Below are 17,732 nucleotides of genomic sequence, written 5' to 3' on the forward strand. Positions count from 1 at the left end.
ACAGCGGGCCGCAGAGGCGCAAGCTGCGGCACAACAGCAAGCCACAGAAGCCCTACGAGAGGCCTCAGAAGCACAAGCTAAAATGCTACTTGAGGCGGTGCGGCAGATGGCCCAAGGGCGAGAGGCAGCTGGAGTTGCCCCTAGCAACCAAGCGATCGTAAGAGCCAGTCACTTTCTGCAGAAGTTGACGCCCACCGATGATGTGGAAGCCTTTCTTAAGACCTTTGAGAGGACTGCAGAGCGCGAAGGATGGTCGAGAGACAGATGGGCTGGACTCCTTGCACCGTTCCTGACAGGAGAACCCCAAAAGGCCTACTACGACCTCACCCCTGCAGACGCTCTGGACTATGATCGGTTAAAGGCGGAGATCCTGGCCCGGCTAGGTGTAACAACAGCGGTTCGGGCCCAGCGGGTGTACAGTTGGAAATACCTGTTGGATCGGCCAGCCAGGTCCCAGATGCATGACCTAGTTCAACTGGCGACAAAATGGCTACAACCAGAGGTCCTCACCGGTCCCCAGATGGTGGAGCGATTTGTGTTGGATCGGTTTCTGCGTGCCCTACCAGTGAACCTACAATGGTGGGTCAGTCATGGGGACCCCAAAACAGCGGAGCAGCTGGTGGAGATGGTAGAGAGATACACTGCCGTGGAGGATCTGCTATCCCCAAAGGGTCAGGCGGGCCCCACCTCATCCCGTGGGGCTAGGTTCTCTTCCTTTGGAAAGGGTACTGCATGGAACCCTGGAACCAACACCTCCAGTAACAGGGAAGGGCCCCCAGGAGCCACTCAGGGGCTGCCACCTGTTGTTGCTGCACCTAGGAGGGGAGGTGCTATCCAGTGTTGGCGATGTTCTGCGTGGGGCCATACCAGAGCCCAGTGTCCACTACAGGAGGAGCCCATGCAGTGTGATGTACTGCGGAGGGTTTCATATTTTGCTCATGATGTGTGCCTGGCGGGGTGCCAGGAAAACTTTGTTTGCACTATCAGTGTGAACCAGGTGCCTATGAAAGCCTTACTGGACTCAGGCAGTATGGTGACCATGGTGCACGCTGATCTAATTAAAACGAAAATTATTTCTGGACTAAAGCCACTGAAGGTGGTATGCATCCATGGAGACACAAAGACTTATCCGGTGGTTCCCGTACTAATGGCGACTGACTGTGGGACAATCACTCATGCCGTTGGAGTGGTAAGGAACCTAATGTGTAAAGTGATTTTGGGAAGAGACTTTCCACTGTTTTGGGAACTTTTGGAGAGGGTAAGAGGGACTTCTGTTAGAGATGTTTTAGCCCCTACTCCCTCTCCAATAGAGATTGATGGTCAAGGTTTGAAAGAAAATATGTTATTAAAAAATGATAATGTATTGGCGCAAGTTGATAAAAGGATGTTCGAACATCCAGTTCGGGACCCTGAGCAGGTTTCTGAGGGGGGGGGGGAGATTCCCCATTACAAATTATGTTGGGCGAGGATGATGAGGAATCTTCTCCCCAATCTATGCTCCCCGATCTGGATGTATCAAAAGGGACATTTATTACTGCACAGATGCGAGATCCAACGCTGTCCCACGCTAGAGAGCAGGTAACCGTAATGAATGGAGTGTCCCAGGAGCCTGGGGCTGATGAGAGATTTCCCCATTTTTCAGTACATGGTGATCTACTGTATCGAGTCTCAAAAGTAAGAGACGAGGTGGTAGAACAGCTGCTTGTTCCTCAAACTTGGATGGTACTAGATTTGGCGCACAACGAAGCATTGGGAGGCCACCTGGGGGCTGAGAAAACGGAGGCGCAGATTGCTGACAGGTTTTATTGGCCGGGTTTAAAGGCCGATGTAAAGAACTTTTGCGCTTCCTGCCCAACCTGTCAGTTAACCGCGCCAATGTCCCGTTTTCGAAACCCTTTGGTGCCCTTGCCAATAATAGAGGTTCCATTCGAGCGCATTGCTATGGATATCATGGGACCCTTGGTAAAATCTGCAAGGGGGCACCAATATATCCTGGTAGTGCTTGATTATGCCACCCGTTACCCTGAGGCATTCCCTTTGAGGAAACCAACGTCCAAAGCCATCGCCCGTGAGTTATTCAATATGTTTACTCGGACGGGTTTTCCCAGGGAAATCCTTACGGACCAGGGGACTCCTTTCATGTCTAAAGTTATGGCTGATTTATGTAAATTGTTCAAAATCCAACAGATGAGAACTTCTGTCTACCATCCCCAGACAGATGGACTGGTTGAGCGGTTTAACAAAACTCTGAAAATGATGTTAAAAAGAGTAGTACAAAAAGACGGAAAGGATTGGGATTGTTTGATACCTGCTGTAATGTTTGCTGTCCGGGAGGTACCCCAGGCCTCCACCGGTTTTTCCCCATTTGAATTGGTGTATGGGCGCAGACCTAGGGGGTTGCTTGACCTGGTAAAAGAGACCTGGGAAAGTGAGTCCAGTCCCCATATAAGCGTGGTGGAACATATTTCCCAGATGCAAGAACGCATTGCTAAGGTAATGCCCCTGGTCAAGGAACACCTAATGGCAGCCCAAGAAGCGCAGAGACGCGTATATAACCATTCAGCAAAGGTCAGGCAGTTCCAGATAGGAGACAGAGTGGCAGTGTTAATTCCCACCGTGGAAAGTAAATTTTTGGCTAGGTGGCAAGGACCATTCGAAATTATCGAAAAAATAGGAGATGTGAACTATAAGGTACATCAGCCTGGGAAATGGAAACCGTTTCAACTTTATCATGTGAATTTGTTGAAGCTCTGGAAAGAGAGAGAGACCGATCCGGTTATGGTGGGTGTGAGTGTGGTGCCCCAGGTCAGCATCGAGAGTGTGAAAATAGCTCCCACCCTGTCTAAGCCGCAGGTTCAACAGGTGAAGGAGTTTCTCCAGAGAAACAGGGGGATATTTTCAGATTTGCCGGGTCTCACCCATTTGATCGAGCATAACATTATAACTGAGCCCAGGACAAAAGTTTTCATCAAGCCCTATCGAATTCCGGAGGCCCGCAGGAAGGCCGTGTCGGAAGAGGTAAAACGGATGTTAGAGCTGGATATCATTGAGGAATCACAGAGTGATTGGTCGAGCCCAATAGTGTTGGTACCGAAGCCCAACGGAACTTGGCGGTTCTGCAATGATTTCCGTAAATTGAACGATGTGTCCAAGTTTGATGGATATCCGATGCCCCGGGTAGACGAGCTGATTGAAAGGTTAGGCCCTGCTCGTTACATTTCCACATTAGATCTGACCAAGGGGTATTGGCAAATACCCTTGGCCAAGGAAGCTCGGGAAAAAACTGCATTTTCCACACCCGAGGGGCATTTCCAATACAAGCAGATGCCTTTTGGGTTGCAGACTGCCCCCGCCACCTTCCAGAGAGTCATGGACAGGTTGCTGCGTCCCCATCAGAGATATGCATCAGTCTATTTGGATGACATTGTCATTTTCAGCTCAGACTGGGAGTCCCACTTGCCGAAGGTACAAGCAGTCCTGGATGCGTTGAGAAAAGGGGGTTTCACAGTGAACCCCGAGAAATGTGCCCTAGGTATGGAAGAGGCGAAGTACTTGGGGTACATTGTCGGAAAGGGGTTGGTGAAACCCCAAGTGAACAAGGTTGAGGCAATCCAGGAATGGCCCCGCCCCGTCAGTAAGAAGCAGGTTCGTGCTTTCTTAGGCATAGTGGGGTACTACAGACGCTTCATCCCCAATTTTTCCACCCTGGCAGCCCCCTTGACTGATTTGACGAAGGGCCGTAAGTCAGTAATGATCCAGTGGACTGGGGAAACCGACAAAGCGTTTATGGAGTTAAAGTTGGCATTGTGCCAAAATCCTGTCCTGGTAGCCCCAGATTTCACCCGAGAGTTTGTGGTGCAGACAGATGCCTCAGATGTGGGATTGGGGGCGGTGCTCTCCCAGGTGATTGATGGTGAGGAACATCCAGTAGTTTTTCTAAGTAGGAAGCTGACAGCGGCTGAGAAAAACTATGCGGTTGTGGAGAGAGAATGCCTGGCTATAAAATGGGCTCTGGACTCCCTGCGCTACTATTTGCTGGGCAGGAAGTTCAGGCTCATTTCCGACCATGCACCTCTGTATTGGATGAAACAGAATAGGGGTACGAATGCCAGAGTGTCCCGGTGGTTTCTCTCTCTCCAGGAGTTCAACTTTTTGGTGGAACACAGGCCTGGAAAAGAGCATCAGAACGCTGATGCTCTTTCCCGAGTTCATTGCATGGTGGGTCAAAGTGCCTCCACCTCCTCCTCGGGGTTGAGGCAGAGGGGGGGGGATATGTAGAGGTCATCAAGGCTGGGTGCTGGACGGGAGATATGTTTCCCCGCTGTTTGGACTCTGGTCCCTTTAAGCACGTGTGGTCCGTGGAAAGGAGCCCGGGTTTTTAGGCAGCAAGCAATTGCTGCCTGTGTGTTTTTTTTTCTTTTCAGGGCCGGACTCCTGGGATGGGAGGGAAGGATGGGCGGGCCTTCCCATCCCACCTCGGGCCACACCTGTTTTCCTCTGGGCTGTTCAGCTCAGGTAATGAGATTCATAAGGGCTGCTCTGACAGGCAGTCAGGGAAGGTGTTTGGAGGAGTAGCATGCTGGCTACTGAAACTCTTGTCTCTAGAGTATTGCAAATAAGATTGCTGAAAGCTTGCTGAAGGCCAGGCCACACACTGGACTGTGATTTATGTGTGGTTTGGTCCTGTTGGAGACTTGCTGTATCTGAACAAACTGGACTTTACCTTTACCAAAGCTGAAGTAAGCTTCCTGTTATTTTCCTTTTACTGCTGATGTCATCTGTTTAATTCCCTGCTGGTTAAATAAACGGACTTTGTTTTTATACAAACTGTGTACTGCGTGCTGGCTGCGAACCCCGACTTTACAATATATATATATATATATATATATATATATATATATATATATTATATCGCCTGTCTGCAACTGCAGTGGAGATATACATTCCCTAATTGGAACACTCCATACACAGCTCATCAACACTCATACATAGACCATCCAGTGTGTATCACAAAAAGAGGTGCATCGTGCAAAAAAATAAAAAAAAAAACTATACAAAACTATGCAATGTCAAGGCGCAGACAAAACTATGCAATGTCAAGGTGCAGGATACTAATAGATCCAGAAGGATTATTTAGGCATCCGGGTCTAGAAATATAGAATAGGAATTGTCCCTTTGCATCAAATAGTGTGTAGATAATAATGTCCCGTATTCCGGTATTAAAATTCTTATCTTTATCAAAAAAGAGAGACCTCCGCAATAAGTTCCATAATATGTTGGAAGTAATACACTCCAGCGTATACTCACGCTCCCTTCAGGCTGGTAGGTGCGAGGTGTCCTTCTGTCTTTACGAGTTGGAGCTCCGGCCGGCTTGCCCCCTAGCCTATTGGAATTGCCACTCTGCGCTCCAGTGCTTGTGGCTAGTACTTCCGAGTGATAGCAGTTCATGTGTGGTGACGTCACCTTCCTCCGGCGTACGTGGTGAACTGGGCTGCTCTTTGTTTACACTCTGACAACTGCAGGTCCAGTAAACTTGTGCGCAAGAGGCAGTGGCGTAGCTATGAAGCTGTAGGCCCCATTGCAAATTTTACATTGGGGCCCCCCAAGCACTATATACGTAGCAATTGATACGGCTTACCAAAACCAATCAAGGACAACCACAGTGTCAGAAGTGCAAGAAGGGGATGGGAAACAGTGTATTAATGATCACTACTGTTCAAATCATCTATAGAAGTGAATATTATCAGCATAGGACCACTAAAGAGCGAATACTGTGGTTGAAGGAGAGCCCCTTGGGGCCCCTCTGGCCCGGGGCCCTGATGCAGTGGCAACCTCTGCACCCCCTATTGCTACGCTACTGGCAAGAGGGTGTGCTGGGCTGACACGTTTCAGCGGACACAGCCGCCTTTATCAAAGCCTATATATTTTTTTTTTTTGCACGGTGCCTCTCTTTTTGTGATACACACTGGATGGTCTATGTATGATCGTTGATGAGCTGTGTATGGAGTGTTCCAATTAGGGAATGTATATTTCCACTGCAGTTGCAAGACAGACGATGTAATATGTATATATATATATATATATATATATACATGTGTGATTTGATGCTAAAGCAATTTTAGAACCTGAGATTGTATTTATGTTTTAAGCACCAATTAAAGGTACTTTTTGTAACTACTACATAGTATTCCCAGTGCTACCTGTTTTGAATATAAAATATAAGTTTGATATGTTATTTAGTAGGAATAAGAGAGGCTTTGAGTTTTCTTTGGGAGGGGGTCTATTAGCACCACTTTAGTGTATTTTTTATGAAAATGTTGGCATGATGATCACGTGACATCGTAAATGCTTGGTTATATTATATTTTAATCAGATATTTGATTCATAGGCTGTTTTATGAACTTTCAGCTTGTAACAGGTGTACTCTTTGATGCATGTGAGAAATGTTAAAATTGGGAGCGAGAATTTCTCAGTGAAAGAATATCATTTATCAGTAACCACATATCAGATATTTGTAGAAGAGTCCATTTAATTACTAAAAATAACTAACCAATCATCTTCTGATTTCTGAGGAAAAGGTACCATGCCATCCATTTTATTGGGGTTGATTTATGAAGGTTAGATCATACTAGAAATTTTACAGGGCCGGATTTGTACTTTTTACCGCCCAAGGCCAACTATACTGTCTGTTTGGTTGTTATATCTGTGTGCCCCTTACTTTTCATCATTGGATGTCACAGACAATAACTATTTTAGTAATACGTGTATAGATTATTAGTTATGTTTTCCTTAAGAACTTTTATGTTATGTTTGCCATATCATTAATGATGGACCCATTGTGTCACTATGAGAGTTAGGCTGATGTGTACCTGCAGGATAGAGCTTACAGGTCTTGCAGGGAGACACAAGTACAGGATAGAGAGTTCAAAGGGTAAATCTGTCCTTGTAGATAGGAATGGCTGCATAGAACAGCTTTACTGCCCCTCACTGAGCCGCCCCTAAATTTCTGGTGCCCTAGGCCATGGCCTATGTGGCCTTGCCAAAAATCCGCCCCTGCTGGAGAACACTTTGAGAACATATGTTATCCAGCAAACCTAAATAGATTTTTTTGATGTGCCTATTATTAGGTGAAAATACTTTGTGGCCTTTGTCTGGATCATTCAGGATATGGCAGGATTGCTTAATTATTGTGAATTAGTGGCTGTGACAGCAGTCATGGCTTTACACCTGAAGTGAGAACTTTTTTATGAACTTAGGATGCCTTGATTTAATATCGGAATAAATTCTTGCTGTGGGTTCTGCATGTGACTGCAATGGCATGCACTATGATTCACTAACCTTTCAGAAATCCTAGCTGTTCTGATATTACTCAGTACTTTGCCACCTTATGGTAAATGTTCTTCAAAAAACATACATTTTCTAGTGTTCTGTTGCCTGGGTTTTTTAAAGAAAGTTTTTTGTTTTTTTCTTTAAGTTTATTTTGGGTTCATTATTCACAACTGAGTGTATACAACCTCTAATTTACTAACATTTCAGCTACCCTGAAGATTGCAGACTCCTCCCTTATTTTTAAAGCCCCTTTCAAATGGGAGGCTAAACTGCACACTTGATGGGCATTTCAGCCTCCCAGCTGCTGGCCACAAGTGCCTTTAAGCTGCAGTTGTATGCAGCCGATTGGTAGCATTTACAGCCCTATCATTTGACACACAGGGGCATTACCTGGTGGCAAAATCCACAACATGCTGCATCTGAGCATGGCCACAATGTGCATTCGGACTCCTGTGTAAAAGGAGCCTTAATCTAGTCCATTCAGATTAATTTTGTAACTTTGGTGAACAGCGGAGAACAAAGAAAACCTAGACTGCATGTTTTAAATATGATCAGTTAGGTGGGGAAGTGGGCAACACCTTACAGCACACATATTGATGTATCTTTGAAGTGTTAGTAAATATCACATACTGTGTGACTGCAACAATGCCTGTGCACCTACAGTGAACATCTTTAATAAGATTTATTGAAGCGGTAAGTGTTGTACCGTGTTCGTCATCAGTAAAAGCAAGAGTTTTGAATCAGGATGATACCATTTATTGGCTAACTTAGAGATGAGTAAACAGTGAGCTTTTGGCTTATTAGATTTATTGAAAATACATTTTTCTTTGGATGGGTGCATGGGACTGCAAAATCACAAACTCGCAAGGTGTGTACACACATCCAGTTTGGATTGGCAGTTTTACCACTTCCATGTCGTAAGAGGGCCAACAGATTTGACATACTAGGAACAGATTATGTAGGTAAGCTCTCATACTACATGGAAGTGGTAATGTTGTCATATTATAAGTCGATCAAAATCAGATGTGTGTACCAGGCTTAATTCACTCATGTTTTAAGCAGCTTTCACTGTATTGTAATATAACCCTGAGAGGGTTGCCAACCCTTGCCACCTTGTGGCAGACAATTTTTAAAAAACAGTCCAGTTTTGGTAAATGGCCTATATTTTCCATAGTTCCCCTTTAATCTAATGTCTTTTATTCCTTTCCCAGCAGGTGTCTAGGTCTACATTTTAACATGTCTCTGTTTTGTATCAGTATTCAAAATATTAAGAACTTTTCATGTATTATTATTGATTTATAAAGCACCAACATATTCCATGCCAGCATCAACATATTCTGTGCTAGCATCTTGCTAATACTCCTTTTCTGTCTAGCTTTGAGGTCAGCTAATGCAACCAACGGTGTTCCCCTGTCAGGGACGAAAGTAGCTCTAGAGGTCCACTGTTATTCTGCACTTTTTAAAGTGTGTGGTCTTATTAAGGTTTTCGCTGATGGTCTTTTCACAGACATATGCTCTTGAGAAATATGACCTCAGATCTAGACATATAATGCCAATTTGCCAGCTCTGAGCGTGAAGCAGAAAAGATTGTAGTTTCCTAGCAACAGGTTTATGTGCTTAGCAACAGGAGCATCATTCGAAGTGTGGTGATAGAAGAGGCCAACAAAGGCCAAGGGAGAATGTAAAAAGCCTTTCACATGCAAAATTCTCTGACTGTATTATGGGTGGAAGTGACAACTGCTATTCTGCTGCACAATGGTGTGCAATTTATAAAGAACATAGCACATCACCATGCATACTACTAAGTTAAGGAGCCTATTAATGGTACAATTTTTGGTGATTGATCAGATCATTTAGATTGGATTATATAAAAACAGACAATGATGGGCCCAATCAATTCTAAACAATCACACAGTATTGATTGTTGCATTACAGAACTGGTCGATGAGCATGGCAGATGTTTTACATACATACAACTATAACTGGCTCTGATATTGGGAATCATTAGGATCCATTAAGGCTGTGGATTGATGAAAAACAATCTTTTGATTTGATTAGAATGATCTGATCAAAAATACGATAGTTTACAAAAAGTGTTAAAATGTTTGTCGTTGTTATCCCAAAGCTACATAGCCACATCAAGATTTTTAGAGCAATTTTTTGAGCAATGAGCAATCGTTTCCATGATTTTGTGACGTGGGTACATGTGCGCAATTAAGCAAACAATGTTTTGTGACATGCTGTGATTTCGACCATCTCAGCAGATTGGATTTTTAAGATCCCCAACGCCTCCATGCAAAGTGACATGATCGTTGAACTCTTGCTTGCGTCCTGTAAGGATTCCTCCTGTGGCGTGTTCTGTCCATTGCGGTGGAGCCGCAAACGGACAGTTCTGGCTTGTCAGCCTGCATTCGGTTGTGCATTCGCAATGAGTCACATTGTCATTTGCAATTTCTCTGCAGTTCTGGGCAGCTCAGAATGCTGTCATCATTCCACCAATGGCTTACTACAGCTGAACTGCAGCCAGATAGCCCTGGATTTCCTGCATGCATGTTATTGCATAATACTGCATGCATTTGTACAGATAGTCTTTCAGCTAGCAAATGGTAACCAAGCCAGCTCAGGATTGAATGATTACCATTCAGCTGTGTAGAGATGTGCATGCTTGCATCCATGGGTTAATGCCAGCATAAAAGTCTGCCTCCCCTATTAGACCTGGCCCGTCATAGTTCAGCTCTGTCTAAGCTGTTACTGGGTGACGGGTCCTTTAATACTGTGAAATTCCTCGTCTTGTTACTTTCTAGTTCAGTTATCTTGTGGAGCTACGATTATATATTTCCCATGGGGTCATATATACGTACTCCTAGTGCAGAGAATTTGTATTGTTTGTATTGCCAAGCCTTGTTCGCTGTATTGCTCCAGATCCTAGCCAGTCTTCCTTGCTTATGTTATATATTGGTTCAGCGTTTGTTATTTTCCTTGTATTCGTGTTACGGTGATATATCAGTGCAGCTGATATATACGTACTCGAACTGTTAATATCCTGTGTTTAGCTAGTCAGGTTTTAGCACATTTCGGTAGGCTGCGCTTAGCGTGATCACCCGTGCTTAGCTAGCATAGTCCTGTCCTTGCGAGGTAGCCATTGCTGCATTTGCTATTGGTTACCTCACTCTTGTCTTTGTGAATGCTGTCACTGAGGCAGTGACTGGATTAGCAAGCGTTCATTCTGTCAGCCTCTGTCCTCCTAGTCCTGTCCTTGCGAGGTAGCCATTGCTGCGGTTGCTATTGGCTACCTCACTCCAGTCTGTCTTGTATCTGTCTGAATGTTTGCTATCGCAAGAGCAGCGCAACATCGCACTGCACTGCCATTGCGTCTTATCAGAAGCCCAGAGCTGCAGTTGCTCTGGGCAGCCTGTGTAGCCTCTTCCATTATCCAGCTCTTAGCCTCGTTGTGCTGGGTGGTCAGAAAGTATGACCCCCCCCAGCATTACACGCCTGTTGTGTGACGTCACGTGTTCCCGTAGGTGGGAAGATGAATCAGGGAATACTTGTTCGTCAGGTTGACGTTGAGCGTTCCCTGATACATTTAACAGTAAGTAAGAGCCTTTAGACCCGCAGAGCCGGTTCATGGTTCTCCAACTCTAGAGGCGGAGATGACAAAGTGTGCCCTCACCCCAGTGCCTGCCTCATAATAGGTAGCAAAAGTGTCCCCTGCTTAAAGAGGAGCTGTTAGGTATAGGGTCTCAGAAAAAAAAAACACATATATCAGTAGCTAAATATTGGCTGTACTTACATTACATATGCATTTCACTGTCCACATTTGGATTTCACAGAATTTTTATATAGTATTTGCAGAGAATGATGCTCCTGACAGCTCATGGCAGGTTCCATGTTTGTCTGTCTCCTATGAAGCCAATTGTGTAGTCATGTCCTCCCTGCTTCCTGATGATTCGACTCACAAAAAAGGTCCTAATGGACAACACTACTGTGCAGTGAATATTAATTACCTATGTGGCTAGGAACAATAGCGGACTCATGCAGTATACTCTAACGGAACCAATGCCGTGATTTTTCAGTGCTGTGAGCTGGGCTGAGTTACAAGCTGCTGTAACTTGAGCCTGTAACTTCTCACTAGCAGCCGAGGGGAGGACCCAAGGTGGGAAGAAGCAGCCCCAGAATGCTTTGCAGTATGTTATGCGGCCTCTCGTACTTTTAAGAGCTTGGGAATAACAGCCTTGCTGTACAGCACACATCAAAAGTAAGACAGAATTTTTAACTTCAGTATTGCCTTTTTCGCTTCCTTCTAAACTGTTTAACACAGGAGAATAGAGGTTTAAATTAGCTTTTGCAGCCTGACAGTTACTCTTTAAGCTTCCTTCCGAGTGGAATAGCGAGATGAGCCCCCATACAATATTAAGCAGCCCTCCCTCCTCCCCAGTATAATAGTCAGATGTTTCCTCGATCTCCCACCCTACCCAGTATAGTAGCCAGATGTGCCCCCTAATCCCCTCCCAGTATAGTAGCCAGATGTGCTCCTCCCTCCATCCCCCCAGTATAGTTGCCAGATATTCTCCCCCCTCAGTATAATAGCCAGATATGCTCTCCCCCCTCTACAGTATAGAATCCAGATGTAGCTGTGGCTGGGTGGTGTAACGGCTAAGGGCTCTGCCTCTGACACAGTAGACCAGGGTTCGAATCTCGGCTCTGCCTGTTCAGTAAGTCAGCACCTATTCAGTAGGAGACCTTAGGCAAGTCTCCCTAACACTGCTACTGCCTAAAGAGCGCGTCCTAGTGGCTGCAGCTCTGGTGCTTTGAGTCCACCAGGAGAAAATCGCAATATAAATGTTATTTGTCTTGTCTTTGTCTTGCTCCTCCTCCCTAATATAGAAGCCATATTTGCTTCTCCCTACCTCCCCCCCCCCCAGTATGGTAGCCAGTCTATTAGCCACACCTGCCCCTTAATGCCTATTCAGCCTCTGCCTCGTCCCAGCTCTCCTAGTAATGTATGCTGTCAGTGTTGAATGAACTGCTGTGCTGATTCATGATAATACTAAATTTAAATATACCTTTTCTTGTTTAACATTTGCTGATAGCGTACTTAACTGGAAGCAACCTACTCCGCCATCCACCCAGTACTGGAAAAAGCTAATAAACGATACCCTCCACCTATACAAAGCAGCCTACATTGCAAGGGGCTGTGCTCACAAATTTAAAAAGGTTTGGGGCCCCTGGACGATGAATAAAGACACCACATAACTGCATTTATACTGTATGAAGTGGACGGGAGGAACCAGTCTCTCTCTAAGCATGTTCATTGCCTCAGTTCCCTCTCGTATGTTAAGAACTGCAATACACTATCTTCTGGACAACCTGGGTTAATTTCCGGTTGGCTTAAATTGGGTTGGTTATATGGTTAGTACTGAATCCTCTGTATCCTATCTACCGGAGCTATGATCTGGCCATCCCATGTGACTGATGGATTACACAACTTTTCTTGTAACATGTTTTTTTTTTTGTTTTTGTTTTTTTTATCTCCACACCTGCGTGTGTTGGAGTTTGGGTTTAAATGTGTTTACATGTTATGTAATGTTCTTTTAAAAGAAAATCTCAATAAAGAGAATTTACAAAAGAAAACAAAAAAACATTTGCTGATAGAGTTTTCCGCTTGTGTTCCCAGAGATCTAGCACCTCGTGACATCTCTGGAACGTCAGACCCCTTTGTACGTATCTTCTGCAACAATCAGACCTTGGAGACCTCAGTAAGTAATATACTGCTGCACAACATTTACAGATGAATCTAATTGCCCACAGTGACTTCCTCCTGTACTTCTGGTTTTTGAGTGTACAATACACACATTCACATTTTCCACTCCTTGTCTCTGGGTTTTTGCCTGCTTTTGTTTGTTGTGTAAATCAGCTTTTATTGAGATCCAAAGTATGTAGCAGAGTTTGCTAAACACTGAGTTGTGATTAGGTTAAAATTAAAGGAACTCTGAAGTGACATGTAACATGATGAGAAAACATGTTTCTGTACAGTACCAAAACGGCAAAGAACTGCCAGTGTGATTTTTTCTTTCTCATTGTAAGGAATAAGCATTCAGGGTCAAAACCACAGTATAACTTTCACTGATAATTAGTTAGAGGTCACGGACGGTTGCGGGGCCGCAGGCGCGTCCTGTAACTGCCCGTGAAGAAAAAGCGATCGCACTCGATTCCCTGCATCGATTGCGCTTCAGATCGATAGAATCTGGGTTGAGTGTGTAGGGGCAGCTGCAGTCTGTTCTCAGCAGAGAGAGAGCACCAGCCTAAATGCTGGATGGCTCTTTTGATATGCTAATGAGCCTGAGCCTAATCTGCCCCGGAGAGTCCCTGGCTTCAAGCTGTGCTGATGGCCCATCCATCAGGAATAAGGTGACAAGCACCATGGCAGAAGCAATCTAGTTGGGGGAAAAACCAGACCCGCTGGCTCCCTCCCAGCAGGGGAGGTGACACCTAGCTGGCTGCCCCAAACTTCAAAGAGCCTTTGCCTGGGAATAACCTGAGTCTCATAGCATATCCATAACTTCCCAGATCTGTCATATTTCTGGGGTTCCTGAGATGGCAGCTTCGCCAAACGTGGGGGAAGTGTAGCATGAGCCCCGGTGCTGGTTCTGAGGAAGTTTCAGAACATTCTGAGGTAAGGACTGCCAGTTAGGCAGTTTGAAAGTGCCCTGATGATACCACAGGGGTCCCACCCCTCATGTCTGGTATCAGGGCGCTGGGTAAATCGAGACAGACCTGAAAATGTTAATAAATCTGCCCTGACCTGTACGGTTCTGTGAGATAGAGCCCATATATGGGTAGATATGATTTCTAGTCCCCAGGACAAGGGGAGGGCTCATCTCATCTTCTAAGGGGGTGTGTGGCTCCCCGCCCTCACTCCCTCCTACTGAATCAGGGGCATAAGAATGGCAGAGGACCCAAACTCAGTGTCCTCCACCCTGAAAACATCTTGAACTCATCGGTGCCAGCTTGAGGATATGCTGGCATCCACCTGGTCTGAACTCTGAACTTTGATTGAAACCCAGAACTCTGTTTTTCCCACAAAAAGGACATCTTTCCAGGAACTAAGTATTTTTCTCCCTTCTTTTATTTTTTATACTGGCTATTACTGTTTTAATAATTGTTGATTTTAATAATTGTCTGTATATATTAATTTATTTATATTGTGTGAATAAACGACTTTCTCTAAGTCATTCACTGTCCGCTACCCTGCTTATCAGCACACACAGAACTGATCCCGGGTCTCTGAAGATATACGCTACTGTTTGTTTGTTGTTGGCTAGACAGAATACCGTGTGTTTAACCGTTTTATTCGCAGGACTAGTCAGTCAGTTAGTGGGCTCCACGGTCCCATGGTAACCGTGGTGGTGGCAGTTTACTCTGAACCAGTGGGTGAAGTTGTAATCACCCGTGTCTCACAGGCTCCCTTCTGAGTTGTCTGCGGCTAATTCTTAACGGTTCCTGCGCATTGACTGCGACCAGAGTTCGCACGATCTGTGCGCTGGCACCGTTTAGAAGGCTAAGTGCGGTCAGCCACTAGGGCTCCTGTGACAGTGTTAGGCAGCGGTTGGGACCTGTGTTGTGCTGAAAGTATCTAAGATAGCGCTAGCGCTATCAAGAAACGAACTAATTCGTTGGTGTAGCTGGAAGGCAATATATTTTTTATATATACTGAGAGACTGTGTAGCCAGTACCCCTCCCCAAAAGTTTTATTTTATTTGGCATGGAAATGTCCGGGAATTACCAGAACATGTGCCTGTCGGACCTGCAAAATCTTTGCCAAGCGAGAGGCATTGACGTCGGCCGCAGGAAACAACAGGACCTGATAGCAGACCTGTCCAGATGGGATACCCAGCAACTGCGGGAGCCGGGAATGTCCGCTGAGGTGGATACCAGCCCATCTGACAATCGAGGGGAACCAGAGGCTGAAGGTCCTAGGCGTACAGAGGTTGAGCATCCTGCGGGCCCTGTTGCAACAGTTACGCCAGAGACTGTCAGTATGGACCCCAATCCCACAGTTTCTGAAAGTACTCGCCTGGAACCGGCCAGTACTGGACTATCCGGTTGTACTGATCCGCTAATGCAGCAGGCATTACGAAAGCTGATGGACACTGACCTGGATAAGTACCTGCAGTACATGCGTGAGGAGCGCCAATCTGCAGAACGCAAGGCGGCTGAGGAACGCCACGCGGAGAGGGATGCCGCAGAGGCGCGGGAGAGATGACAGCATGAGCTCAACATGGCAAAGGTTCAACAGGCCAGCCGGAGTTCACCGCCCAGCCTCCCTGCTGAAGGAGCTGCAGCACCCGTAAGTGCAAAATTTAAATTTGCTAATATTGAAAAAGACACAGACATTGACTTGTTTTTGCGGTCTTTTGAAAAAGCATGCCGTCAGTATCGTCTGTCCCAAGACCAGTGGGCCAGACATCTGACACCTTTGCTGCGCTACAAAGCGCTTGATGCCTTCGCAGAATTGCCTGCGGAGAAGGATAATGATTATGCTGCTATAAAAGACGCTATCATTACTAAGTACCAGCTGACGCCAGAAGCCTATCGGAAAAAGTTCAGGGCCTGGCAGAAAAAGTCTTCTGATTCGTACCGAGATGTGGTCAGCAGCTTGCTCACCACACTCCGCCAGTGGACTCTAGGCCTCACCAAAGGGTCTTATGGCGTCCTGGAGGACTTGATAGTCCTCGAACAATTTCTGAACATTTGCCCTGCTGATGTACGACAGTTTGTGTTAGAACGCAGGCCGACTTCAGCCACTGTCGCTGCAGACCTTGCTGAGACTTTTGCAACTACCCGGGTGGCTGATACCCGCAGAACTGTACCATCCAGCTGGAGAGGAGGTCAGCCCAATACCTCAGCAGACTCTCCTGCCCCTGTGAGCCGTCAGCCACAGAGGCCACCCAGCACAGCTTCTGCACCCAGGGCTGCAGCGCCTGGAGAGGTCACCTGTCACTACTGCCGCCAGCCCGGACACATGAAATTCGACTGTCCGGAGCGGAGACAGACACCACCAGCACCTGGATCATCTGTATCCCCTGTACCTCACCCACAGCAGAGGCAACCCGCCAGCGAACCACAGCCTGGATCATCGGATTTTGTCCTGTTTGCCCGTGGAAAGGAAATCCGCGACCGAACCGACCAGCAGCAACTTGTTAGAGTGAACGGCAAAGTTGTCACCGGATTTCGAGACACCGGAGCTGACATCACGTTAGTTCACTCACACCTTGTGCCAAAGGAGAGCATCAGCTCCAGCCGATCCCTTGCCCTTACTGGAGTAGAGGGCACCCTTTTTCACATAGCCCACGCAAGAGTGAAGCTGGATTGGGGAGTAGGAGGAATCCAAGAAAGGGTTGTTGGGGTTATGAAGGATCTCCCAGTCCCTGTGTTGCTGGGGACTGATTTGGGCAAGCTTGTGTCCTACTATGAACCTGCCACGACCGCCTTGTCGCTCACGGAAGGAGACGGACTCTCCACCCACCACCAGGTACTTTATACACTTGGGGGAGCACCAGGGGGAGGTGGGTTGAATGTGCCCAGTTCAAGGGTACCAGGTTCAATAGTGCCTGCTTCAAAGGCACCTAAATTTGAGGTACAGACTGTCTGTTGTGATGATGCTGTAATTGTACCTGAGTTTACTGTACAACCTGTCTGTAATGAAAAAATGTCTATACCTGTCAATGTCATTACTGCATGCAATGATGATTTGAGTAATGTCCGTCTGTGCCATTCTGACAGTGTACCTGTGCTAGCAGTACCGCGCAGCTGCACTGCTCAGAACCTGAGCTCAGAACAGGTGGAGGGGGTTCCGGCCTCCTCCCCCTCCTCTGACCGCAGGGATGAGACCTTTCAGCCGCTGCCCTCGTGTGACATGAGCCAGTTGGCTGAAACTGACAGCGCTGTATTCTCAGCCGCACTACAAAGTGACCCAAGCCTGGAGGTGCTCAGGCAGCAAGCCGCTGAGCCCCTCGCAGACGGGGCCGCTTTCAAGGTGTACTGGGAAGGTGGGAGACTGTACAGTGAGTCTGTACAGCCCCCTACAGGTAGATCCCACGCGAATACCAAATGGCTTGTGGTCCCGAGTGCGTTCAGGGGACATGTGCTGAAATCCGCACATGGTAATCCTCTGACAGGGCACTCAGGGGTCCGCAAGACACTTGCCGGTATTCGGAAACAGTTTTATTGGCCCCGGATGAACAGGGATGTAGTAAACTACTGCAGAGCATGTGCCGTCTGTCAGGAGCTGGGAAGGTCCAGGGATTCCCGCGGGGTTCCCTTAGGTCCACAGCCACTTAGCAGGGGAACCCTGCGTTCGCTGGCTGTTGACCTAACCAACCCACTGCCCGTTGTCAGCA

At 46.5% G+C, this 17,732-nt stretch overlaps 1 protein-coding gene across 10 annotated transcripts in view; it reads left to right on the forward strand.

The window, feature by feature from the left end:
* The window catches only part of RASAL1 (RAS protein activator like 1), a 128,266-nt gene that overhangs the window by 69,676 nt on the left and 40,858 nt on the right, over window positions 1–17,732 (forward strand). For 6 of the 10 annotated variants that reach the window (XM_068239937.1, XM_068239947.1, XM_068239956.1 and 3 more), the window contains one exon: window positions 13,007–13,088. In XM_068239937.1, coding sequence (XP_068096038.1) covers window positions 13,007–13,088 — 82 coding nt within the window. The other 4 variants (XM_068240004.1, XR_011022043.1, XM_068239987.1 and 1 more) reach the window with 4 other exon arrangements.

This window comes from Hyperolius riggenbachi, chromosome 1 (assembly GCF_040937935.1).
Source record: "Hyperolius riggenbachi isolate aHypRig1 chromosome 1, aHypRig1.pri, whole genome shotgun sequence".
In the NCBI taxonomy this organism is placed as follows: domain Eukaryota; kingdom Metazoa; phylum Chordata; class Amphibia; order Anura; family Hyperoliidae; genus Hyperolius; species Hyperolius riggenbachi.